This window comes from Epinephelus lanceolatus, chromosome 8 (genome assembly GCF_041903045.1).
Source record: "Epinephelus lanceolatus isolate andai-2023 chromosome 8, ASM4190304v1, whole genome shotgun sequence".
NCBI lineage: Eukaryota > Metazoa > Chordata > Actinopteri > Perciformes > Serranidae > Epinephelus > Epinephelus lanceolatus.
This window is the reverse complement of record NC_135741.1, coordinates 29337780-29365207: the sequence shown is the minus strand read 5'-3', so window position 1 is coordinate 29365207 and position 27428 is coordinate 29337780. Positions and strand designations below refer to the sequence as shown.

The 27428-nt window shown below is 41.0% G+C and overlaps 1 protein-coding gene across 2 annotated transcripts; it reads right to left on the bottom strand.

The window, feature by feature from the left end:
• Positions 1-503: 503 nt before the first annotated feature.
• On the bottom strand, positions 504-27428 carry tp73 (tumor protein p73). Of its 2 annotated transcripts, XM_033645841.2 has the most exons (13): positions 27349-27428; positions 26283-26433; positions 19719-19967; positions 9057-9243; positions 8729-8844; positions 7924-8033; positions 7563-7705; positions 7268-7356; positions 6906-7033; positions 5295-5449; positions 4994-5126; positions 3467-3560; positions 504-2624 (listed from the first exon to the last, which is right to left on the bottom strand). In XM_033645841.2, the coding sequence occupies exons 1-13, from the start codon at positions 27405-27407 to the stop codon at positions 2223-2225; spliced, it is 2016 nt and encodes a 671-aa protein (XP_033501732.2). In that variant the 5' UTR covers positions 27408-27428; the 3' UTR covers positions 504-2222. The 2 variants fall into 2 exon arrangements, with proteins under 2 accessions (XP_033501732.2, XP_033501734.1); XM_033645843.2 differs by lacking the exons at positions 26283-26433; positions 27349-27428 and adding an exon at positions 20958-21190.

The window sequence follows — 27428 nt, the reverse complement described above, 5'->3', positions numbered from 1 at the left end:
ACCCTCCACTGATGTACAAATATTTTTCTTGACCCTCTCTATGTGACTGGCAGAAAATGCATGATGCTCCTTCTATAATAAATTAGTCATTAGATTTTTAAAACGTACCCTTTGATGTTTAACAGTTAAAATCTGGAAGTTGGGAAAAAGCGTCTGTTTTTTGGTGGTTAGGGCAAACAGTTTATTTTTGGCTAGATTTTAAATGAGATGAAGTGATTTTGATGACATATCACCTTTTAAGCTCAGATTTGGTTGTTTTTTTGTTTTGTTTTTTTCTGATGGAAGTGTTGGTCGCACACGATGTGTTCAAGGACTGTCAGAAATCCAACAATACTTTTTGTTTTTACAGTCTCTGGCTATGATAAATGGTGTAATTTTACTAATTTTTAAAGAAAACAACCTTTTATAGAAAACATGGCTTTCCAACCTGCCCGTATGTTTTTGTTAAAAATCACGAGTAAAATAAATAAATATAAAAAAAATGGATACATTAAAACAGTCCCTCAGAGGAAGGCAAATATTTTAATATCTAAGATTTTAAGAAAGAAAAATAAAACACTGTACTTAACAATCTTTTCTGGACACAGATGAACAGCAGTAGTCATATAGGTACACGTATTAATCTTTACAAAACTGGTGACAAAAAAAACAACCTTATCAGGTATATTAAAACAAGCACTATTTCTATTCACATTGTGGTTATGCATAATACTGATCATAAGCACAAATAATCCTAAACTGCTTTACTTTTAAAGCATTAAAGTGCTCTTATTTGACCAGTTGGTGGTTAGTGGGTGAAAGTATGTTTATCTTTGTAAGTGAGAAGGCTTTTGTAAAGAAAATGGATATAAAACAGGTACAAATTATCATGTTACAAAGTCAAGTAGTTACTACAAACACATTTTTGACACTGTTACTAGAATTGCACCATGATTAATCATTATGGATGTCAATCTAGACATAAAACTGGAATGTTGCTATTAAATATCCACAAACAAGTGCCATGAAGATACATACTAGGTACACAACTAGCTATGGTCATCAATATGTGAGGACCTTGCCCTGCAAGGTTTTCAAATATACACAGAGAAGGACAAAAATGCTACGGTCTTTTCTAATGTCTTGGTAAACAGGGATGCTATTCTTAATGTATTATTCACAATTACGATTAGATCCCAGTTATTAAGATATAATACTGTTTTTGATAGTTTGTCTCTCACCTGTTTTGCAACATGTTTCTATACAAGAATTACAGTATTTCCTGAAAAAGTAATGGATACAATGTCTAACTTCTGATCTTACGTGTTGACTGTGATTTCCATTAGCTTTCATGAATACACACAATTAATACCAAAGCCCATTAAGCAAATTTTAAACAATGAAATGATAAGCGTATACTAAACTAGAGGTCATCACATTATCATAGCCATTAAAAATATACATGACTATGAATTACCATGGGTGTGAGTTTTTACCAGATTTATCATTAAGTTCTTTACTTTTGGTTCGAACAGGAGATACAACATTTTGAATCAACATACCCCTTTACAACCACATCTAGTCCAAAACATTTACAACATACAGTATATACATTTATACAAGTGAGGGAAAACTGTAAGAACAATAAATAAGTCAGCTGAGAACTACTTTTGCATATTCAAACACAAAACTGAAACTAGCAAGTTGTGAAACGGTGATTCGTCCACTCTGACATTTGTGATTGTGCAATTGCTACATTTTTTGTTCACTATAAATGTAACTGGATGCTGTAAAAGAAAAATGTATTACTTATTATTGCACAGCGCAACTAAACAATATTCTAGTTTTCCAGAAAAAAACTCAACAATTATTAACATGCATTTATCAGAGTCCCAAAAAGTACAGTCCAGTCCGTTTGTGTTTAGCGTGGTCTTGACAATGCTATATTACCACAATGGTATTTGCTAATTAGACTTGAGACGTCCTTTTGTGTCATCTCATGTTCAGTCTTCTGGGTGAAACAATCGTTCAAGCACAAACTAGACTGCACAGGAAGGTGCATTAACACACTGAAATGTCCCACAGTCAAAATGGAACTTGATTCTCTGCAATATCACTGACCGAAATATGATAGCAACACCTGAAAGCACACTGAAAGACTGTATTCACATGCTTTTACTTTGTAAATAGGCTGCTGCTGACAGTCATATTGGAAAACCAGTCCAAAGAGGTTCTCTTCAGGCTCATTGAACATCACTGTCCATGAACTCCTCCTTGATGGAGTGCTTGTTGCGTGACAGCTTGCAATCGGGCATGTCGAAACCAAAGTCAGCCCACTCATCAGTAGCTGCTGCCATCCCTGACGTCCCAACGACCCCTGACCTGTTGGGAATGGTGATGGTGTGGCGGACACGAAAATGCACAGCCTCCATGACGCGCTGACGTTGGAGTTCCCCACTGGCAGCCCCGATGGCCGCCATGGCAGAGGCAGTCATGTTGCTGCTGGAGCGAAGAAGCTGCTGGCCATGATAGTCATGGTGATGAGTGGAGGCAGGCAGTTGGAGGGGAGCACCTTGTTTCATGTCTTGCAGACCTCGCCAGATGGCAAGGCGGGACTGCTCCGGTATCTTCAGTGCACCTAAATCCTGGTGACGGCACAAAGTTAGACATTGGAGAAGTGTAAGAACGTGGGAGAAAACTATAAAGAAGATAACCAATAAGATAACCAAAGAGTGCATCCGCATGTTTGCTTATAGACACAAATAATATGGGGCCTGCTCTGTACATCATCACTAGTGGTCACACCATGGATGTATTAAGAGACCTGGACAAAGCATTGGCTGCGGGCCCCCATTCATTCAAGTGAGAAAAGCTCTTTTTCTGTGGTATGAAATTACCCAGAAGATCGGCGCTGCTTCCACATCATTGGGCCCATAGAGCAGGCGCACTAGAGACTTACGGCTGCCGAGGACACCTGAGTGGCAGACTTCTAGTTTAGTGCTCCACTAACTTGAATGGGGATAAAATAATTCAATCTTGCAGCTCTTTTAGACTTTACAACTGTTCTCAGTGGTGGAGTTATTTTGCGGGGTGTTGTGATGCTCAAAAAAATGTATCCACAGATTTACAGATGCCTCTTTCCCAATTTAAGTCTATGGGGAAAAGTCTTTTTGGGAACAAAAGCATCACGTAATGGACGCTGGAAATTGCAGTACCACTGTTTGGCCACTATGAGAATTGGCTTCAAAGCCAGGCACATTTCCTGGAGGCCTGGGTCACACAGGGTGTGATTAGGCAAAATGATTGCCTTTTCAAAAATGTTTCTTCTCTTTACTTTTTTTTTTAAGATAACTGTTTTAATGTTCGTCATTGTTTGTTCTTTCCTTTACTGTTTCCTTTTTCCCTTCTCTTTGTTTTCTGTGAAGCTCTATGTACGGAAAAAGTTATTTTCACTGTGAAGTTGTGAGTGCAAGAAGGGAGTGGTTACCTCCATGGAGAGAGTCTGGAGATGGTAGATAGACTGGAGGCCTTGGGAGGTGAAGTATTCAATGAAGTTCTGACAGCCCAGACTGGTTAGAAAACTGTAAGGGGAGAAAAGCAGGGCTGCTTAGACTGCCATTGGACCACAGCTACACGGCTAAAAGTAGGACTATAATATAAAAATCAACTCTAGTAACACAGCTGAAAAGCCTAGGTATGCTTGAGTAGAATAAAAAAATTCCCATCTTGATAATTAGGGTCAGTATTTAGTTTTAGACAAAACTGAATAGTAAAGCATCTTATTCAGTCATGTTACGTCACAATCCGCTCAAGCTAATATCACTTTAGTTCAAAGCTTAGTGAAAGAATTATGGCACAGATCTAGCCTCACGTTTACAGGAATGTTACATCTTGATAGATGCAGTGAAAGTAAAACCATAAACATGCATTTATATTAATGATTCATAAGGCCATTCTTGCTTTGATGAAGAACCTTTATTATAAATACATGAAATGTTGACGTTTTGGCAACATACAGTGTAATCGAATAAAGAAGCTAGCTGTACAATTTAACTGTACAATAAACATGACAATCTAGAAACCAAAAAGGTGGACAAAGTCTGCTGTATCAAAAATGTTAAAATTGCAAAAGCAAAGTCTAAGTATTAAAATGACTGCATTGACACATTATCTTAGAAAAAAATATGAAAAAACGTTTTAAATTAAACAGAACTTAAACAATGGAAATTTCTTTAGAAGAAAATTCAATGTAGTGCATTGCAAAGGATGGCTGTATACACAGTGACAGTGTGAATGATTTTAAATCTAAAGTGTATCACACAGTTTTGGGCTTTTGGGTGACATAACAAACCCTCTGGCAGCCATAGTGGAGGTCTACAAGTCTGGAGCAGCTTGGCTGAATGAGCAGAGTAAACAGACATGATTAATGTGCTGTTTTTGAATGGGAGCTGATCAACACATCTGATGTAGACTGGATAGGAAGTAGCTTTGGCAAGAATACCAATTGTTTTGTAAATTACTTTTCGCTGGCTAACAAAGACAAAGACAGACACTTTTAGACAATTCTTGTAGTATTGGGGACAGGAACGTTTTTTTCTATGGGAGCAAAGTCTGGAATCAAACATATCAATACACACTTGCTTTTACTTAAAACATTAGCGTCAACACACTCCCCTTAACACAACCTTTCAAGGTAACATCTTTCCAGTTTTCCATGCAGCCAACTCTCCAGTAGACCCGCATTATGACATCAGCCGTGGTTGCAAGGAGATTTGTAATGTAACTGCAAGCCTTTACAAAGCAGCCATAATCAAAGCAAACTGACTGCTTAACACATTTCCATCTAGACACATTTTGCTGCTTGTTGACGAAATTTGTACGAACATGGCCAAAAAAAGTAGCCGTACTGGCATCGACATGGCACCCATTCATATTTAACCCAACAAGTGCATCTGATTGTCTGCTGGCCCTTTACAGGAGGATAAAGAAGGAGTGTCATTGGAGGGTGAGGTACCTGACTAGGCTGGGGTCAGGGTTATACGGAGGGGGCGGGCTGCAGTGGGAGGCAGACACTAAAGTCTGACTGCCGTGGCCTCCGTTCATATCACCATTTCCCTGCATGTGGTGGCTGTTGAGCATGTTTGAACCTGTGAGAAAGGGAGTGGTGATCAATGAATAATGGCAAATGAATGAAATGATAAATAGGCTGACTTGGTATTGATATTTTCTGTTTAGAAAACTTTATAGCAAATTGGTTTGAAACCTGCTTAATGAGTTCATCTGATCTGATTTGAATGACACACATAGATGCTCACCCATATGAGGTATGGAGGTGGGGGCAGTGTGGTGTTGCTGGGGCTGCTGCCCCACCAGCTGGTTGACCGAGGCTGATTTGTTGAGGCCTCCGTGGGCATGGAGCTTGTTCATGTTGGACAGTGGAGAGTAAGAGGAGGGGGATGCTATGTGGCTCCTAGAGAAAAGAAGAGAATGATTCGCGTTAGACCTTTCACACTGTGCTCTCTTGGCCCAGGGTTATCTTTATCCCTGGGCAAGGGGTTGATCCTGGGCTTACTTAACCCCTTTAAGGGGGCTTTCAGACATAGAGTTGTCTTGCTTTGGTCCGAATCAGGGACTAATTTTTTTATGAAGTTGCATAACTGCCTCGAGTTGGTTTGTGTTCTCACAGCAGCATTTACAAGCAAAAGTTGCCCTTGATTGGTCAGAATATCCACGCAGGAAAACTCCAGGAAGTAAATAAAACATTGAAGAAGAGTACACCTGCAAGATAAATGTGACACTTTCTAATGTCACAATGGAGGGACAACTACGCAGGTTGATTTTAGTGCTGGTCATCGTGGACTATATTGCTGTCATTGTCCATTTTAGTCAAACCATATAGTTTGAAAACGAGGCGCGGCTCCAACTAGAAAACAATGTTTTGAGGGAGTGGATGCGCCGAATGCACATATTAAGGCAGTACAGGAGGAGGTGCACAATAATACTCCAGGACTATAACATGCTCATGTTTAACCCACACAATGTGTCATGTGACTGCAGTTGGTTCAGTTCGAGGTGGGTACACGTTCTCACCACAAACAAACTGCACCAGAGATTGTTTGTAGCCGGACCGAGACCACCTCTTCAAGAAGGTCTCGGTCTGGTTGTTTTGGTGCACACCCGAGTGTGATTGCTGTGTTCACACCTGCCCAAAACAACTGCAAGTAGGAGGCAAGCGAACTTGAGTTTAATTGAACCGAACCAAACCGGGCAGGTGTGAAAGCACCTTCACCTTGTCAACCCAGGCTTAACATAAGCCAAGGGCTTTACCATTCATACTGCACTTCTCCTAGCCCTGGGTTAAATGTCAGGTGGAACACATAATTCATGTCAACATTCTAAAATTCTGTGGTTTACTTAGCCTTGTTTTACACTGGCAACTTTTAGCCCTGGATAACCCTGCTCCAAAGCAGGGCCAAGGCTGAAGATGGGGTTAGCCTACCTGGAATGAGTCAAGGTTGTGTCTCTGTAAACGCTTTCTCAGCCCCAGACTAACAGCTCCCTCAGCTTAGGGCTAAGAGCAGGATGAAAAGCCTTGTGTGTGGCTGTGTGTTAGGTAGTGCAAAAAACACTTTGCAACAGTTTGATGAAGGCGGCAAGACTTTAAATTTAGCTTTTTGTGAGGATCACTCTATTCTGAGTTTATAACTTCTTTCCTTCATTGTACTCATAGACTCCAGCTGAAAAACTAGTCATAAAAAATCTGCATGTTGTTTATGTGCCTTTTTGTATGTGTGTGTGTGTGTGTGTTTGGGCTGATCTAATCTTTACAGTCACACCTTCATGTACGGAATGTGTGTGTATGTGTATGCATGTGTACCAGCAGCTGTCTATGTGCTTGTGCATATGTTAGTGCAGGAGTGACTCACGGTCTCTGCAGAAGCTGCTGCTGTGTTTGTTGTCTGTAGGAGTCCACCAGTGGCTGTGGCACTAGCTCCACCAGCTCCAAACTGTCTTTAATCTTCATCAGCAGCTCAAAGTTCTCCCGACCACGAACCTGCACACAAACACAACACATGCAATAATATAACATTGGCAGTCAGGGAATAATGACTGGTGAGTCTGCATAAAAATGGTATTTTTGTTTTCAGTGTTTCATACGATGCTTTTTCTCTCTTGCTCTCTTGCAGTTAGCATAAATATTTCCACATACTGCCACATGAAAGAATTTGACTATTTAAAGAGTGAAAATGGCATACATCAGATAGCAAAGTGTTTGAAAGGCTCTTACAGGAATATAGTAAATCTCTTCTTCTCCATGCCGCCTCTTCCTCATGTTAATATTCGGACTTGGAATATTTGGCGGACTCTGTTTGAAGTCTGCAAACAACAGAAACAGAATTATGATCAAACAGGTTTCTCACACAATCTTAGTCTTTTGGAGGGCGGAGATATCTTGGACCATTGTGGTCAGTGCTGATTGAATGTACACCAGCAGCCAGCCAGCAAGACCAATACTTCAAAGTCAATTAACCAGTTAACTGTGTGGTTAACATGAACGTGTCATTTAATTCTATTAAACTCACTGCGCTTGTTGGCACTGCCATTTTTGGCCACACTCTCATTCAGGGCCTGTTGTTCCCTGAAGTGGTCCTCATCTGCTTTGCGGTCTCGGCCCGGACACGCGCATATCCGACCTTCAAACGACCTTCTGCCCAACACTTGACCACTGCAGAGATGATTGGGGATAGAAAATATACTCATCAGGTGATGTTTGTTAAGAAAATACAGGTTCTCTAACATTCCAATTCTCTAACATGTCGTGAAACATTTGTAAATTCTTAAATCCAAGAAGTACCAGAAAGAATTAAAATAAAGTGCATGACAAAGCACTGAGAAGTGCTTGTAACCCTGTTTAAACTGTAGAATCATGAATTGCTCACTTACTCCCTGGTTTCCAAGGTGATGATAATCAGGATGGGTCTCCTGTTCATCCCGCCAACACAGCTGCTGTTGCACATGAAGTTATACAGGATGGTGGTGAACTCAGTCCCCACCTGAAACACAAAACAGTGAAGCCCACCAATAAATGGTTTGCTTATTTGCTTTTTGGTTTGGTCTTGTGGCTCAAACTGTTTCTCCCTATCTGCACATCAGCACACGACCGAGCCTCCCATCTTAGAGGAAGTTTCTCAATCCACCACCAGAGAGCAGTGTTGCAGTGCAATCTGGTGTGAGGCAAGACAGTTGAGCTTTTTCATTAACCTCCTCAGGTGCAATCACAGACATGATGATTTCTCACTCTTGTGCTTGTTTGGACCTGCCCGGCATCTTTATTTATAGACATGCTTCCCATGAAATACCCCATTGAAATTGGCTGTTTCTTTGGTATGAGCTTGACTGATTCATTCTGTGTCTTGAACAACTACATTTGGGCTGAATGTGCAAAATATTAAGGACATCTTTCAGATATTGGGAAGTGTAAAACATTTGCACATTCCACATTTAACATCTCATTTTTCAAAGGCTTTCTCTGCCAGCATCTATTTGCCTTCAACCCAACACCTCCTTTTAACTGGTATAATGGAAATCACAGAGTCTTCACCTCATCAGTATACTCCATGAAAAGATTACATATCCCAAATATTTTGTACATTCACTCCAGACCATAATTCCTGATGTTTGAGTCCAGTCCCTGAGGTACAATGCATTGCTTGTCTCCATGATACAGAGTAACAGATGAAGCACCAACCTGTGGAGCCTCATACGGCAAGTAGACACTCTGCCGGCCAGTTACAGGATCATCCACGTACTGACATAGGTTATTCCCCTCCACTCGGATCAGGTGACTGGCGGGGGCTGTTTGACCTGTGGAGAGAATGATGGAAGCACAGGTCAGGAATAGATGGTTGATCCAAGTCAAAGTATCACACATACCAGACACCATGAAGTCGTTTATTAATGTTTAATGCACAAAAAGTTATGATAAATGAATTATGTATCTTATCCTCTCCTGGGTGATTTCACAACAATTATAAAATGTCAAAGTATGGTCAAAGGACAAGGCTTGTCGATCATACCATCATTGAAGTCTCGTCCTAGTTCATGGTTGGGGCAGCGTTTGACCACTTCTGTGACATGCTCTGCCTTTTTGTAGACGGGCATGGCTCTGATGATGCTGCCATGAGGAGGCGAGGAGGACAGCTTGATCTGGATTGGACAGGTCTTGGCAATCTGACAGTAGAGCTTCTTCAGCAAGGGAGAGTACTGGGGTGGGAAAAGAACACACAAACAGGACCGGAGAGGCTTGAGTCAGTGCTCTGCGTTGATATATGATACAGTGATGCGATGAAAGAGCTGTCTGCTTCAGATATCCTCAGAATATCACAATCCGTCAGTCACATGAGTGTGAGCTAATGCTTAGACCGACAACTTGCTGATCATAGTTGTGTTAAAGTGTCATCCACAGCTGCAGGAAATCTTTCTTTCTCTTCTAATTTGAACATTAACACTTTAGGGCAAGATCATACAAAAAGAATCAGACCCACAAGTTATCTAGCATATATCAATAAATGCCTACACATCTATATTTTCTGAACAACCTGCAAACTAAACTGAAAGACATTTAAACTGAGAGCCGTAGCTATAGACAAACTGAAGATGGGAAAAAATATGGGAGGCTTTTAGATTTCTTGAAGTGGGGTTGTATGAGGTACTTATCCATAGTCATTGTTTTACATACAGAAGATCAGGCAGTTGGTGCACTCGCTGTTTGGAAAAGCAGAGGGGACTAGCTTGCCATTTAAAAAAGTCCTAAATTAATATCTGTCTAAGTGAACGCTGTATTGAGAATATTTTTACCGCTCTATCTTGCAGCAGCCCTTTCCTTTGGTACTACATTTTATCAACATATAATGTGTGTTCCTATGCAAAAGCGCAACTGAACGCTTACTGTGTTATACCGCAGGTCACCTGTTTGGGTCAGACTTAAAGCAGTTAATAAAAGAGCCAACAAGAAAATTAAAAAAGAAAACGGAGTGATTATAACCCTTTAATCCCTAAGACTGTTACCACTGACATCATAGCAAAAATAATATCTTGGGAGGTGGAAATGTTGTTTCAAACTGAAATAACATGTGATTTGAACCATTAAGTCATCCATCAGCACAGCAGCCAAAAAAGTATTTCAAAAAACAGCAGACAAGGTGGACAAATAACGAGCTGGGTGATAATATGATGATAAAGTAGCAGGCTGTGACCACAGGACACTGTAATTATCACATAAAATCATGACTGGAGAACAAATTGTGTCATTTAAGGAAAGGGAAAGCACGAAAGGAAGAGTAAAGGGAAAATACACGAGGACCGTAAAACAGTCAGCACTAAATTAACGTCTGTGTGGCAAAGGTAATTACTGTGTTATTAGAATGAATATATGATTATTATCCAGCAGACTGGGTTTGTGGGTAGTAATGTGTGAGATGCTACAGCTGGCGGAGGAGAAGCTGGAAGTTCGAAAGACCAGTTTGGAAAAAAATGAATTGTGTCTCAGTGTGTGTACCAGCTGAAAAAAAAGAGGATGATAATTAATCTGTCACTGTCAGTCAGTCCCAGTGAAGTTCAATGAGAATATGCTAGGCTGTGCTAAAGCCATGTCTTAAGTGATTCCTCAGTTTACAGGCTTTTAGACACATACATGAACATATGTGTGTAAATGCCAGTACAGACACATCCGAAGACACTGGGACAAGGGATGGAGAAGCCTTAACATGCCCCAACGCAATCATGAAATCTCAGAAATCCTCCATGTGAACATCAAACTAAGACCTTCCAGAAAAAAAGAAGACAGTTGTCCTGTGTGGACATGCTACAGTGGGTCTAAATACAAATGCAACAGCGCACTCTGTGGCAGAAATACAGTACATGCAGCTCAAGATTTGTCGTGCTGTATATGAATTTGTAAGGCATTTTACCTTTTTGTATTTAAAAGGCGAGAAAAAGAAGAAAGAAGCAGATGAGAAGAGAGGAAGAAGAGAGAGTGACAGATGAATGGTCGCACTCTGGCCCTATCAGTTACATGGTCTGCATCTTCATGGTAAGTCAGGGTAAGCAGCATCTCGTTTTAAGCTTCATTTTTAAAGTTTTTATCCAGCAAATTTTAGATTATACACCTTTCTAAAGTTTTAAAAATCGAGATTACGGTTATCTTAAGTCCCTAAAATTGCTGCTGGAGCAATTTAACTGCAGAAGTCATGTCATGCTTTCGCCTATATTGCTCCTCTCATCATTGTCTTTAAAAAGGTTTCTCTATTGCATGAACATGTTAAATTCTTCAAATATAAATGTAAGAACTTTTTAAAATGTCCCACTGGTGATCCACACTTGGAGTTGATTCACCCAGACACCAGACAGCCTCTGGCCCAAACGAGGCTGGGAAAAAGTCATTTGTGCACCAACAACTGATTGGATTCCTTGTTGTGACACCGTTACTAAGCCCCTCACAACCACACACACATTGTAAACCCTCTCTCGCACACACACATATAAATGCACACCCTTAGCCATGAGCCGTCCCTTGAGGGCAATGGAAATACCTGTGCACAACATTACCTTTTCCCACCTAACTTTCCATGACAAGTCTCGACAGCCCGCGTCCATACCATGAATAAATAATTTCTCTGAGATGCAACAGCCAAACAGACTTCTTTATTTACAGACCTGGGGACTTTTCCCGCAGCAACAATCACATCTCCAAAACTGATCTAATGCTAAATGAGTTAATATTCTTTCTGTCGTGCTGCAAAGCATATTAACTCATTTAGCATTTCAGAAAAGGAGCATAGGAAATGTGGTTTAATGTTTTAGAGGCATCACAGAATGGAGTCATTGATATCCAGTCATGGTGATGGTTAGAAATGGTTAGAGATGAGTTTGTTTAGAAAAATGCAGGCAGTGCACTGACTTTGTTTTTTGGTATCTATAGTGCCCTCTACATCAAGGCTTCTTAGCACTTGGCTTACAAATGTTCGACAAATGTCAGGGAGACTGTGAAGACAGCATGGAGAGTTTTAAAATTTTCCATGTTTACAGCATCATTACGCAATGACACAATGTAACTTTGCCAACAAAATATTGTTCGTATTAAAGGACATGTACGGTCCTGTGAGCTTGTCAGTCATTTAAGTAGACAAAAACTTTCTTTCTGAAGGTGTTTGGAAATAGAGACTAAGTCCAGGGGCCAAATGTTAAAGACAAGACTGTGAACTGTGAACTTACAATGATACTGAAACCATTTACCTAGACCATTCACAACGCAACTATATACGTATGTAGATATGGTATATGATGGTGCCAGCTGGGTCACAGAATAACTTCTTTTGGTTTTACACTTTGGCCATGATTAATATTATTTCAATCTTACACACCGCCACACTGACATGATGTTGATGATGATTTAAAATTCCCCCTCCACTCTGAACTCCAGTTGGCCCAGAATTACTGTAAAATGGATCATTGCAAAAAGAAAGAAGCCTAGGGATCAACAGGGATCAACATTTGGTGATATCGTTTTTAAACATCGCAGAGTGCATGAAAAAGTCATAAATTACTTTTTGTGTTCTCACTCTTCCGGGGCACAGATGCCAAGGGAGACGTCTCAACTCGTCCACCACACAGACTAGTGTGCACATGCACAGGCGAGGCATAGGCACGCACACGCATACACACAAATCTGTGAGACCACCTCTGTGTGTCACTGTCAGAAGTGAAGTTAAGCATTGATAAAGGTACAGTATATGATCCTTTTGTACAGACGAGACGCTGAGTGAGTGATGGATAAACTGGGTTTTGTTTCAGGACATAGAAAGTATGGAAAGAACAAACATGATTGAGGGCAAAAGAGACTATTTTGCTTTGTCAGTGATCTGGAAAAAAATTTTCAAGGTGAGTCAAAAGAGGAAATCCAGAAAGGAAGGAAGAAAAGGAATGGATTACATACCATACCACCATAAACCTTGGCCAATTTGATTTAACTATCCACCAGTTTTCAGTGAAATCTGGTGACAATTTTATGAGGTATCAGACTAACCATAATGAACAGATCATGTCGTCTAAAAACAAGCTTTGCAAAGAACTGCTACATATAAACTTTATGGACTGCCAACCCTCATTTCCATAATGTCGGACTAATGGTGATATGCTCATTTTCTTGGACTCCTCTTTATTCTTGAGGTTAAAGCGTGATTTATACTTGTGTGGCAGACCCTATGCCGTAGCCTACGCCATCGCCTACACATGCTGCCTACGCATGTCGCCTAAGCCATTGTGAGCATTTATAGCCTACTTGTGCGGTGGTGTGTCTGTGTCACTCTGCAGTTACACCTCCAAAACAGTCGGCAGCGGGGTTTCTGTGAAGTGCTGTAAAGTTTAGTTGATTCAAAACACACATTAAACACGGCTAAATAGAGACAATTTCAAACACAAGCACACAAATCAGCTTCACTATAACTCGCAGCATTCACAGACAAACACTTGTGTTAATCCGGACACATTTTCCCCACAAATACAACATGCTAATGTTATTAGCACAAGTCTATGGCATTATACATTGTATAAGTTAGCCTAGCAGCTAGCGAACTTTTCCTCTTCTCATACCAGGGACAACAGCGACAAATAACAAAGGTAACGCTGCAAAATTTGGCTCCATTACAACTCACTAAGTTCACTGACAAAACAACTGTCTTACACTAAACACGTTTTCCAGACAAATACAACATGCTAATGTTATTAGTACAACGGTATGGCATTTTACATTGTATAAATTAGCCTAGCGACGAACATAAATTTCCTCTGCTCATTTTATCATATATGCAGGAAACAACCAGTAATTCATCCAAAAATGTTATGATGTGATCATGACAACCAGAGCGCTGTATAATGCAATCCATCCATCCATCCATCCATCCCTGCCTCTACATGGCAGACCAGTGGAGGCAGGTCCTGACAGGCTCCTGGAGACAGGGTGATAATTGCTAGACCGTCATCCATATACACAAGCATCAGCTTGCCTGCTGCAAATTCGCTTAACTGTCCAAATATCAAATACATTTACACACACACACACACACACACACACACACACACACAGACACAGACACACACACACACACACACACACACACAAAGCTGACGTACAGTGTGTACGCTGTACACTTCCACACAGCCCGAGCTGGATTTCTACGCAGTCTGTAATTACATTGGATTCAAATCAATATAGAACATTAGATAATCTCCTACACTTTCTTTGATGTCATGGTAATTACTGTTTGTCTCAATGAGACTTTTAGGGGAAATAAGGAAAGCAACATTATCTAACTGATGAGTCATTCAAACCTGACATGTCATTTTTGCCCCAAAATACTATAAATTAAGAATTTTACTGGAAAGATTGTTTTCCCTCTTCTTTTCCCACAGTTAAGGGCTCATAACGGCTATTCACTGAACTCTCAAGGATGTATTTACAGCACTGGCACAGTCCATGGAGACTGTAAAAGTCTTTTAGACAGGATGGCATACACACAGTGTTAGTCAGAGTGTTAAGGGACACACAGCAGAATAGACCAAATAATTAACGTAGTTTCCTGGATTGATGGCATCTCACAGTCCAGAACATTTCCAGTGTTGATACTGAACAGTTAGTTAAGATATCAGTCCTGGAGCTTGTTTTCATTAAGCACTTCATGTACTGGTAACCATTAAATTAACAAGCAATTGCTGAAGAAATTGATCTGAATCACACAAAGTCTTGTATTTCTGAATGAATTCATGTATTTACTTGTGTCTTTTAATTGATCAAACACATCTGAGCACTGAAATCTTTCTTATCTGATGTGTCTTCCTCGAGCCGATGCTCGGCAGGAAGGCCAGTGGTGATGTGGCCGTGGATGATGCATTGGGAAAAGAAGGGGAGGATGCGGGGCGTGTTGGGACCTGTGTCCTAACGGAGAGAGGCTAATAGCTGGGAAGAGCAGCTTCTGACAAGCCGCCATGCAGTGCATGCTCGAGCCCGCATCCACCGCATCACACACCCTCCCACCCCTGACACATACTGTACGCACACACACATATACACATAAACTGAAGTCTGAGTGTATGGAAAGAGGTCTTATTATTTGACAAGACCGGGGTGTTAGATCTCATTTCCAGCCGCAGCTACGCTTGCCTGCATCCAAGCCAAGGAATCATCTTCAAGAGGCAGGAGAGCATCAGAGTTTCAGAGCTATTATCACTAATGCACAGTGTCTTGATGAGACAGGAGGGGGACTGGAGGATTGCCAGACTAGCTTAACATGGGCTTGGATGGACTTACTGTATGTGGAAACATTAAGATAGATGAGAAAAAAAGGATTGTGTCTTCTGTTCCTATCTCTTCTCTTGGTCTTTGTTCTCTTCTTTCTCCTTTTGAATGGTGAAGCCAACATGGACTGGCTTGGTGGCCAGCTGCATGCAGCCACAAACCTCCCGTCAATCATCCAGTTGACAACTTGAGAAGAGGGGATTTAATGACAAATACTTGATGCAATAGGCAGCTGCATTTCTCGTAATCTCCCCAAACACTGCATGCCACCCGCTCTTAGTGGGAAGCAGAGGGGTGGGGACGAGGGGCGGCAAGGTAACTGATTATAGTCAATATGCCCCTATGGCATTCGGCATTCCCCATTGCCTGAGGCCGTACGAAATCAGCAAGAAACCCAGAGACCGTTAACTCCCTCATTCAAACAAGGTGACTCAGTCTGGTCCTCATAGCCATCCTCTTATTTCCCAAGCATGTTCAAACCTAGGCCTTGCACTGAATTTTGCATAAATACACACACCCACATGTGCATGCACATTAGACACACAAATCTTTGTGCATCCCTAGTGTTATTTTTGGGAAATCCCCTCCCATTAGTAAGAACAAGTTCATTCTGAGAGGCTGGACCATAATCTCTTTTCTTTTCAAAGAGAAAACACTTCTAAAAAGACTCGCCGAAATGATGTGGTCTGAAAAACCTTTATGTACATTTGTATTTTCTTTGACACATGAATAAACTCCTGCATGCTTTCATTTTTATTTGGATGTTTTTAAAGGGAACAATTGCATGTAGATACAAGGTATGAAGAATACTAACATCTGTGAGACCTCATGTAAGGCCATCAGTGGTATAATATTCTACAGGATTGCATATGATCATTACACTTCAAATTTTCAATAGATATCGTGATAATATTGTTACTGTGAGCTCTAACTCGTGTAGTGAACATCTGATATTGTGCCAGCCCTATGTCAAATGAAGCAGTAGGATATGGAAGTCTAATTGAGACCAAAAAACAATTTTTTTTTCTGAATTAATGAGATTATTACTTCAGAGTTCTGAGAAAAGTTTTTATGAAAAAAAATTGCTCTTGTTTTTTTGAATTAACCAGATAATAATCTTGTTAATTCCGAAAAACATGGGAATTTCTTTCTCAAGTAAATTGCATTACGAAGTTGCATTAAAAGTTCACAATAATAATATTATCCCTATATCTATATAAAAATTGAAAAATAACAAATATTACAATGCTATCAGTCAAATTAATCTATATCTTTGTTTTTGTGTGTTTTGTCTCTTTCTTGGCAAATGAGTTGTACTCAATAATACCTCAGAAACTGTTTAAATTTCTAGTTGTGTTTTCACTATCCATTAAGTGTATTTGCTCTTTTTTTAAACTTTTGTACAGTTATAGTTACACACTCTCTCCAACTGCCTAAACTCATATTTTCATATGATATCACTACTTTATTTTTAAACATCACGATTATCATCGGTAGCGGTTTACTGCTAAACCTCTAATATCACACATTAAAAAAAAATTGTGGTTCCGTAGCTACTGTATAATAACACTTAAATGCATCTTCTAATACTTCGCCAATCTCATAATCAGACCTGCAAGATAAAAACAAAGCATTACAGTAAACTCCATAAACGCTGTGAGCAATCACCTGGCCTCTCTCTCTCATTCTAATCCCTCCTTAATGGCAGCAGAGGAATCTGAATAATCACAGGTTTCTTCGCAATCCTTTTTCTGCTGCGTCATCACCTGTATCTTAAGTCGTGTGCCAGTAAAAAAAACAACTCCTTTGTCCCTCCTCTCCTGGTAATGAAAAAAAAAACCCTGCTATGACTTGAATTGTTCAGACAGGAGGATTCAAAGCCGCCTTCTTTGTTCATAAAATAAGGATCATTTTCAAATTATTATTTATGTAAACCAAAGTAAATAAGGAAGGCTTATTTGGTTGCAGTGGGGTAGATGGGACTGCAGGGTGGAGGAGTGAGTACAGACAGTAAGTGCGTGTCCATTAACCCTAGAAATGTGCAAAACCTAAATATCGCAATAAAAACTGGTAATGGAAAAACTCTCAAATATCGAGAAAAAGTTTTTACGCTCTCATGAAGTGGTTTTTCAGATGTGTCGATATAGAAGTATATTGCAACAGTGTAATGGAAACACTTTTTTCACAAATCACCGGACATGACATTGGTGAATTCCTCGTTCAAGATCCTCTCCCAGAAATCCTTTATCCGTGGTCGCTGCCACACATAAGGACTTTGCCTTTGGAATACCACTCGCTCTCTTCGTCTTCAGTTGTAGACTACTGCAACAGCAGCAGTGGCAACCAAGATGACTGTTCCAGCTCGCAAGAGATTTGGAATGTCAATCTTACTTCCGCAAACGAAGTGGAGTCTCGCGGGACGAGATTTTACAAGAATTACGGCTCATACGCAAAACACCTTTTAATGGAAACACCTGCAAGTCGCAATTGTACTTTGTTGAAACTTTAGAAATATCACATTTATTTTGCGCAAAAAATGTAATGGAAACGTGACTACTGAATCTGAAGTTCTGTTGGCAGCAGCAGTGGTGTAGATGAGGTGTACCACTGGGTAGATGGTTAAGCTCCTACATATTCCAGTGGCTTTTGGGCTGATAGGTGGGTATACTGTAAACAACCAGAAAGCGAGGTGCCCCATGTACTTGGGTATACCCTCCACTACACCACTGGTTGACAGGCCCTTCGATTAAGGGTGAAAAAAGGTGGGCTTTGATTTCATTAATAAAGTTATCAGGAGTAGTCTATTTCAAACTTTAAACCAATGGGTGTCAGGGACAGAGAGGAAGCTTAATTTGAAAGGCAGAGTAGTAAGCATAATGCTAAACCAAACAAGCTGAGACAGGTTTCTGACATATTTTAGGATTTCATTTCATTGCAGTAATTTCTCAGGTAAAACAAGCTAATAACTCTTGTCCTTGTTTTCTTTCTTCCCGTCAATGTAGTTTGGCCGTGAGAAAGACCACAGCCAGAGGATGGAGGTGAGGGAAAGGAGATGATAGACATACTTTAGGAGTGGACATGACAAAACTTTAGGCGCCAGAGGTGACAGCCTTGAGTGTGTGTTAAGACCGGAGGAAGAAAGAGACAGAGAAAGAAAAGCAGCAGGTCAAAGACCACAGCTCTGATGCCCAGAGGGGGATCTTCTTACTAAGTGAAGGAGCCCACCACGCATGGTTACTTCTAGCAAATACATCTGCGGAGGAGCCCCTCAGTCAGAGAGACGTTCACAGTTTGTCTCTTGGCTCTCTTGTTTCAGGGAGGTCAACTGTGTGACAGTTGGAGGTGACACCTTTCCAGCGGGAGACTTCTCATCAGGTCATGACAAATTGCACAGCTCCCATTTCACCTGTCTTTCACCACCATCACATCTCAAGGTAGTTGTGTGGTTTGGTCAAGTCTTTTAAGTTCAGGGTTTTTGTTTAATCTTGTACCCAGTAGAACGCCAAGATGTGTAGTAGTGTGCAACTACTACAGCTAGTGCTACTGTGTAGTGGTGGCAGGAGCAGTATAAAGATTTTTTTTTTTTTTTTTTTTACATTTATGCTTATTATATTAGCAATATGTGTAAGTGTATGATATTGTTCCTGATGCAAAACAAAGAATAATCTTCTTGCAACATGTGGAGGCCCTCTTAGTAAGAAGCTTGTCTCAAAAGTTCTAAACAAATACCAGATGTTGACTTTCAGTAACTCAGAAAACAACACCACCATATATGGATTAAAACTGACATACTATAACGGCCTTTTCCAAATATTTACATCACTGTAATAATACTTTTTTTTTTTTTTTTTACAATGTATTATTCCTGCATTGATCTCATATAGTGTAGCAGTATGTGATTTACCATTTCTGGACTTACATTACGCTATACATAAAATCTATTGATTGATACAGTAGAGGAAACTCTCATTAACTTCTCAAAGTAATATTGACCCATGTGTGTTTAGACAAAATGGTCTCAGAAGCTAAAATGTAATTTTTAAAAACCATGAGTCAAACATTGTTTTCCTTAATAGATTTACTGCTAAAAACTTTCACAACCACGTACCAAACTTTCCCTGTTGGATTCATCACATCAGATTTGACTACCGGAGGTTAATAGAGGACATGATGAATCACTGAATGATGCACTACTTTCTCTTGCATGTGACATGCCTGCACATGTGCTGACTTGAGTGAGTGAGTGTGTGTGAAATAATGTCTTTGTGTGCATGTTTGTGTGTGTGCATGATAGAACCTCAGTAAGACATGAGAGAGAGCAAAAGACAGAGAAACACACAGACACACAAACACTGCCAGCCAAAGCCAAGAAAGTGTGTGTACTCACGGTCCATGTGGCCGACTTGGCGGTGCTAGACTGCTGGAAGGACACCTGGAAAGTGTGCACTCCGGGGTAGTCGGTGCAGGAGGGGATGGCCGGGGCAGGCGACAGGCCCTCAAAGGTAGAGTTGGGCTGGGAGTAGGGCGAGGGGGTGGGCACGGCCGATGAGGAGGCGTTCTCGGAGCTGTAGGGGCTGGCGGACGTCGCACGGCTCCCCAGGCTCTCCATGCTGCTGCTCAGCAGGTTGTATTGGGACTGGGGAGAAAAGAAGAGGGAAGAGAATGAGGGAGGCAAAGAGGGAGGGAGGAGAGAGGCGGAGGGAGGGCACAGGTAGAGGTGCCGGAGAGACAGGGGCTTGGAGGCTTAAAGGGAGGTCAGATTACAGGCAGTTACAGGTAGTGTGTGTGATGCTGCATGTGTGTGGGATGAGTTCATGTGTAAGTGTCCACGATCAACGCAGAGCACTTTTTGTGGGATGACTGAGATTTGGTGATAAAATTATGAGTACAAAGACACAAACTTTGGTGTGTGTGTGTGTGTGTGTGTGTGTGATTATAAATGAGTGATGCAGTGATTGCAGTGAGGTCCCCTCAGTAGCCTCCTTGGGGCTATGTGAGATGAGCTGTAAAACACAAGTGTAATCTGCCTAATTGTCTGCCATTCCCCCTCCTGTCCTCTTTGCTGTGTTTGAGAAGAGGGAAGATTTGTTGCACTGATGTGTGCGTGGTGACACACTTGTCAAAGTTAACGCACTCTGTGAGGCCCATATATCGCTGAACACACACAGAAGCTACTGTAGAAGGAAAACTGCTGTTTTGTTTCTAGATCATCCATGACATGTTGATTCCCCATCACACTACTTCAACAAAAACACAGAGAAGTCAAAGGCACAAACAGCCAGCTACAGTACTGTGAGCCCTCCTGCTCACCTTCTACTCACCAACATCAGACCATTACTTTATTTGAACATCAGTGAATCTTTTATCCAACCAGTTTAACATCAGATCATTCAGATTCAACCAGACAAACCAACCACCATGTAATGACATTAAAACTTAAGCAATCTAGATCATTACTTTAAAAAGATATTCTCATATTTATCTCTGCTGCCTGTACTGTATGCGTGTAAGATACCTGACACTGATGGCAGGCTCACACTGAAATAGCCACACATACACACCCACACACACACACAATTATGACAAATGACAAAAAATAAATAAAAATAAAAAAAATAATTTTTACCTTCTTTTTCACGTAGTACATCCTCTAGTGCTTTAGTCTCATTTGTCAACTCTTCAGTCAGAAACGTCCAAACACAGCAAAGCAAAGAGAGCGCGGGACCATAGCCTAACCAGAGAGTTCAAGTGAGGTGTGCATCAGTGGACACTCTCACACACACAGACACATGCACAGCCAGGACAGGGAGAAAGGTGAGGACCGGCGTGGAGAGAGAGAAACGATAGACTGAGACGAGGGGAGAGAAGGAGAGAAGGAAAGAGGGATGGGAACCCAAAAAATGGTACAACGTTCTAATTATGGCAAGCCCGGACATAGACGGCAATGCCGGGGCACATGTACACACACGCTCCAAAACACCTTGTGAAGGCCTGCACTAAGTAAACACTGTCTGGTCTGACAGAGAGCGGGAGAGAGAGAGAGAGAGAGAGAGACAGCAAGAGAGAGGCAAGACGGAAAACACATGAAAGAACAAGAGTTCAAGGGTCAGACCCCCACCCCCCACCCAGTATTGTATATCAATACAACATTTAATCAGCAGTCAGGGCGGAATGTTTTTTAAAACAGGGCTCTTCAACACTTTGGACGCCTTGAAATAAATCATCAATACTGGATGGAAATGATCTGAATCAAAGGTTTATACTCTATTGGTGTTTAAGGGGATTCAGATACCCATATTTAATTTGTACCCAAAAAATGTAACCTATAAGAAAAAATGATTTGCTCAAACTTTATCAAAGAGGATGAACAGTTTTGAAATGGCCTCTGCAGCTCAGACTGAAAGTAAAAGGATTGCTTAATCTCAGTTTCTCAGGATATTTAACTAAAAGTCAGCTACCTGATTGTCTGAAAAAAAATAAACCCTCACAAAAACAGCAACAATCACTCACAAAGAATTTGTGCATTTGAATTTTTGCACTTGGACAAGATAGAGTACAACATATTACACAAGTATGAAATCAGTGATTACATGAAATCCCCCACCCCCCCAATATACAGCATCACTTCACCTCAGCTCTGCGTGCTTTGAAACTACACCACTGGCTGCTAGAGACACCAAAACCGAGACAAAGTTACACAAGGATATGTAAACTCAGTGCCATGGATCATCAGATGAAAGCAAAGGGACAGGTCAATGTACTAGACTTAATGCAAACTGTGTAGGTTAAATGAGGATGCACTCATGCGTGGGTGTTTGGATCTATACAATGACTCTAACTCGGGTGCATGCAGCACAAAAAATCATGTAGGACACAGCTGGGTTTAAAACAACTAATGCCTAATTTGATTGCATTAGTAGTTAGTATGTGAGAACTTCTTTGCCTTTCTGTGTCATATTTAAGGGCTTTTTAGTGGTGGTTTGGATTAAAAAAGGACTCTGAAGATGCTTTTTTCACTCTTTGCTGATATTTTGAAGACAAACAATCAATAGATGAATTCAAGGTGCAATATATGACATTCAGAGTCTGCACACGGCTCTCACCTCAGGGGTCACAGGTAAACATGGAGGTGGCTGAGCCAAAATGTGCTAGTTGCTAACTGTGCTAACAGGACTAAATGTGCTACCAACAGCAACAATGCTGACAGAGCTAACAGCAGTACGGTGCCAAGTAGCTAGCCAGTGTGATATAAACACAGAGACTCACATGCACTAGTGGCCAGCCTGGCTGCCAAAACAAAGGACAGCCATTACGACACTATATCTTCACATCGCAAAAAGTAGCCTGTTCTCACTCCCAACTCGTCTTGATGCACAGAGGTACCTTTTGTGGTGGCATGATACACGCCACACGCGTCTGTTTGAGAGGCAGCAGTTAACAACCCAAGTTGTCAAATAATGCTGCTTTGTCAGTGGGTGTTGGTGTCAGACATGGGCGCAGAGAGACACCCTTTGCAATGGTATGATTCACCCTGCTCGGCAGCCGTGTGTAACACTGCCAGTGGGGGTTGGGGGAAGTGGGAGGGTCAAACAAAGTCAGGACTTTCACCCAGGAAGCCGCTGTTTGCTTCCTGTGTGAATTTTAAGCCAAACCATGATGTTTTTTTCCTAAACCTAACCCTGTGCTTTTGTTGCCTACACCTAAGAAAAATCAACTTGACCAGTAAGTGTTTTACTTTCTTTGTAAGTTTTATTTTTTAAAAGACTGTATGCATGTAACAAGCAGAAACTGAACATTTCCTGTGAAAATTAAAGTGTATTTTAAAAATGTAAAATAGCGGAAATGGACAGCCCATCTGTGAACGTCCAAAACGTATGCAGGAGGGTAGCATGTCAGATTCTGACATGTATGTCCACTGACAAAACAGCGGAATTTCACGAGTTGGGATGAGAACGTGTTGTAAATAGTTGTTTGCTGCTATATTAATGCTCTAAATGTCATAAACAGCACCCTATGGTAGTGGCAGTCTTAATCAATTGTCTTAAATGTCTAATATCTGGCAGTGGAAAGTAGGGCCACTATACAACTACCTGAGATACAAATGTGTTCACCCTCATGAGATATATTAAAATGAGAATGTAGGCTGATGTGCCCTAATGTTTGCTTTCTCCCTATAGGTGTATAAAAAAAGTAATTCTGTCCTTTAATGTCTGACTGTTTACTAACTTTGAAAGCCTCCTCTAACAGGTATTGTCAAAGGGGCTTTACAGGCATAAGGTGAGCCCAGGTGTATGTGTCAACAACAAAAAAACACTTGACACACACACATGCAAATGTGCACACACACACACACTGTCACACAGACCCATGTGCTCACAGGTGTGCTTAGACCTAATACCTGAACTCGATCCGCAACAAGTTGCAACAGAGCTAAAACCTCAGCCGCCACTGTGTGAGCAAGTGTGTGTGTTCACTGTGTGTGTGTCAGCGTTAAAGCTTCCCACCCAGCAGCATCTGATGTCCCCTACGGGCAGCCATCCTGGTAGCTGTCACTCAAAGCCGATCTTTAACGGCTCAAAACATTTAGAAACGTAGATAAGCCAGCCACAACAACCCTCACTTGTCAAGATGAGTGAAACATAATAGACTGAGTATAAGAAGAATATCATCCTGCTAATGACCTCTGTTTACAGCCACTCATTAAACAGTTAACAACAGGCACTCAGACGCTGTCATATGGCTCCCTGCTGACATAAGGAAGCAACATGACCAAAATGAAAACTTAGGCCACATAAATGAATGACATGGCACCATGTGAAAACTGCAGCATGTCTAAACTACACCAGCTATGTTAAATGGAGGTGAGGATGAGAGGAGGTAAAATGTGGAGGGATGTGTGAGAAGGTTGCCCCCTGTTGGGGATATTATGCAAAGTGCAGCCTGGCATTCATTGTCAAGAGGTCCACAGTCACACCGACCTACAGAACAGGGGTGTCAAACTCATTTTAGTTCTGGTTCCACATACATGCCAATTTGATCTCAAGTGGGTCAAACCAGTAAAACCATTGCATAATAACCTGAGAATAACAAAGCCTTTAAATGTTTCCCTCTCTTTTAGTGTAAAGGTGCTGAGAGGTACTGTAAGCATACCAAGCACACTTCTCACTTACCTCTGTGAAGAAATAGCAACTGGTTCATTTGGACAAATAGGAAAAGCAGTATGTTTAATTGAAAATATGGAATTAATGACTTCTCTGCAATTTTTACACTTGGCAAAGTCAATGAGTGGGCAAGATTGGACCCTTTGGTGGGCCAGTTCTGGCCCCCAGGCCATATGTTTGACACCCCTGCTATAGAATGTAGATACATGTATTTATAAATTTAACATAAACATCTTTACAGTTTTCAGTTCCTCAATATTTAACAATCAATGGCAGAAGAAAATGAAGCAAAGTTAAAACACAGCCAGCCATTGCATCATGTCAATCCATCAAAATGTGTCTCAGAGGTGTGAGTCACCATCCATCTTCCCAAATTAATTCAACTTGTAAATGTAAGGGTTATCAAACTGGTCCCATTATAACAGGATACGTATATAATCGTAATGGCCATGGCGGCTTACGCATACATGTAAAACTCCAATATAACAAAGGGCCGGTTTCAAATATCAACTCATTCTCAAACAGCATCCGTTTAACTGCCTGAACCAAAGTACTACTAGAACCTCTGCGCTCCATAACACAAACTACAACAATCTCCACTACCACACCAGTAAGACGTAAATGTTCAAACATTTAAAAAAAAAAAAAAAAAAAAAAAAAAAGGTCTGAATATGCCAGAACACAATTACTTACCACGCCACACAGCATCTTAGGCTCCTGGAAGATAAGATGAGCTGCTTCTGTGATGTCTCTGTGACCTGGCTCTCATTGGACTCACACTCTGCTGTGATCAAGTGTGGCTGTAACAGTCAATGTCTCCACAACCAGCGGAGCCCTCTGTGGAGCGGGACATGATGGAGGATGCAGGAGACGTCCTCCCTCTCTCCTCCACTTGTTTCCCTTGCCTGACTGGGCCTTCTCAACTTGCCTTGCATAGGTGCCTAACAACAAATCCTCGCTCCGCCCCCTTATTTTTGTCATGACTATTCATTAACCGGTCAGGCAGGCCCAGGCTTGCCCACTTAAAGATTAGATCCAACCAATATTCCAGATCAGAAGGGGATGGAGACACAGGCGTGTTTGGGAGTGACTTCTGATGTCACGTTTGGAAGACAGAGATGGACGGAGTGAACAAATTTACAGGATGAACTGTGCTTATCGGTGTGATCCTGCGAAAACCTGACCTTCCACTCTCAAAAACTTGCTATTGAATTTATTTCCGGAAAAGTCACGGTGGTTAAGATGAAAACTGGGCTGTTGTTGGTCTTCATTCATAAAAAGCTGGCATACTTTCTTTGGCTGCGAGGTTTCAATTCAGGAACACAAATATTAAGATGCATACACCTGTAAACATATGTGCATGTTTGGTAATGCACACAGACACACCCCAGCCTACAGATGGCTTTACAGTGGAGCAGCAAGGGGTCCTGGCTTGGGGTTTAATTAGCCCTCCCCCAACACACACATACACACACACACACACACACACCACAGTCCCTACAGGCCACTCAGCAGACAGAGAGGGAAAAGGCTGCAGAGAAGAGGGAAACTACTTAGGAGGGAATCTCCTCAACACTGGAGGGAAAAAGTCCAAAGAAACAAACAAAATGGGAAAAGATCTTTAGCTGTGTATATGTGTGTGTGTGCCTGTGTGTGTGTGTGTGTGTGTGTGTGTGCTCACAAAGAAACTATCAGATCACACACAGAGGAGGAAAACACCCTTCAAAGCAAAAGCAAAATATTGACCACAAAAATACAAACTGAAGTGCAAAGGGAGCTCATGTTCCTACCATCACATTGTCGTTCATGTCCCTCATTTGGTAGACGTCCATTGAGACCTCTGCAGCGCTGCGGTGGCTCCCCGGGGTGCTGGTAGAGGGCACTGGGCGCTCACCTGCCTGGCTGCCTGGGGGGAGCTCAAAGTAGGTGCTGTCTGGCTCCCTGTGAACACAAGACACCATGGATGCAAGTTGACTGACAGAGGGATGAGCTTTTAAGAAAAAAAAATTGCATAGCACAATCATGGCATGTGACCAAGTACCTGATGTGCAAAGAAACAAACAAACAAACAAAGACTTATTAAATTATTAGAATAGTTTTTTTAGGAAGGTAAATATACAGTTAGGTAAAGTTATTCCTGGATCTTTTTTTGTTGTTCAAAAACAATTACAAAAAGGACTGCTTGTTTTATTACAGGAAAAAAATCAGGTATTTCAAAGGAATACTTATAAAATTAAGGGAAGGCCTTAAGCAGATTTTTTACAAAACACTGGAAATCCTGTTGGACATCTAAAATGTAAAAAAAAAAAAATACAACTACTGTATAACTACAGCTACTTATTTGATTTCTAGACTCATTTTATCAATGTAAAATGCAGTGAGACATCTTTCCCTGAAGGTTCGGCACGACATTAAAGAATTGGAAGCACCTTTGTTGGAAAAAATGAAAATATTCATTACAAGATTTGCAGAAAAATGCACAGAAAGCAAAAGATACATGGCTGAAAATCCAGATATTAAGTTGTCTTTGACCCTGTGCTTTTGATCGTGTCAGCACACCAATAACTCTGATAAATATATGGATTTTTTAATGTTTTACAGCATAAAACAGAACATCGCGTCCCCTTACATGATTTATAGACTGTTAATATTTTAAAAATAAAGCAAATATGGTTAAATGTTAAATTAGGGATAATCATTTCATAATTTACTTATAAAGTAGGTGATGACAAGATCATGGTTGTAATTATTGCCTGATGCATTTCACATTTTTTAATTAAACCATTACGTCATTTGGAAAATATGTTCATTGGACAGAGAGTAAAACAATCGTCAGCAGTTGTTGTTGACACTCACAGGGAGCTCCACAGGTGCTCGAAGGTGCCTCCTTCCTCAGTGACAGTGGACTGGGACATCTTAGAGGATGGGTAGTCTGG

What these genes read in the sequence shown, in the direction of transcription:
- tp73 (XM_033645841.2), bottom strand. Translation starts at nt 27,407, where the DNA reads ATGTCCCAGTCCACTGTCACTGAGGAAGGAGGCACCTTCGAGCACCTG. An exon ending in ACATGAACGACAATGTGATG is followed by an intron (nt 19,968 to 26,282) that starts GTAGGAACATGA and finishes TTTTCTCCCCAG; the next exon opens with TCCCAATACAACCTGCTGAG. An exon ending in CCAAGTCGGCCACATGGACC is followed by an intron (nt 9,244 to 19,718) that starts GTGAGTACACAC and finishes TTCCCACCCCAG; the next exon opens with TACTCTCCCTTGCTGAAGAA.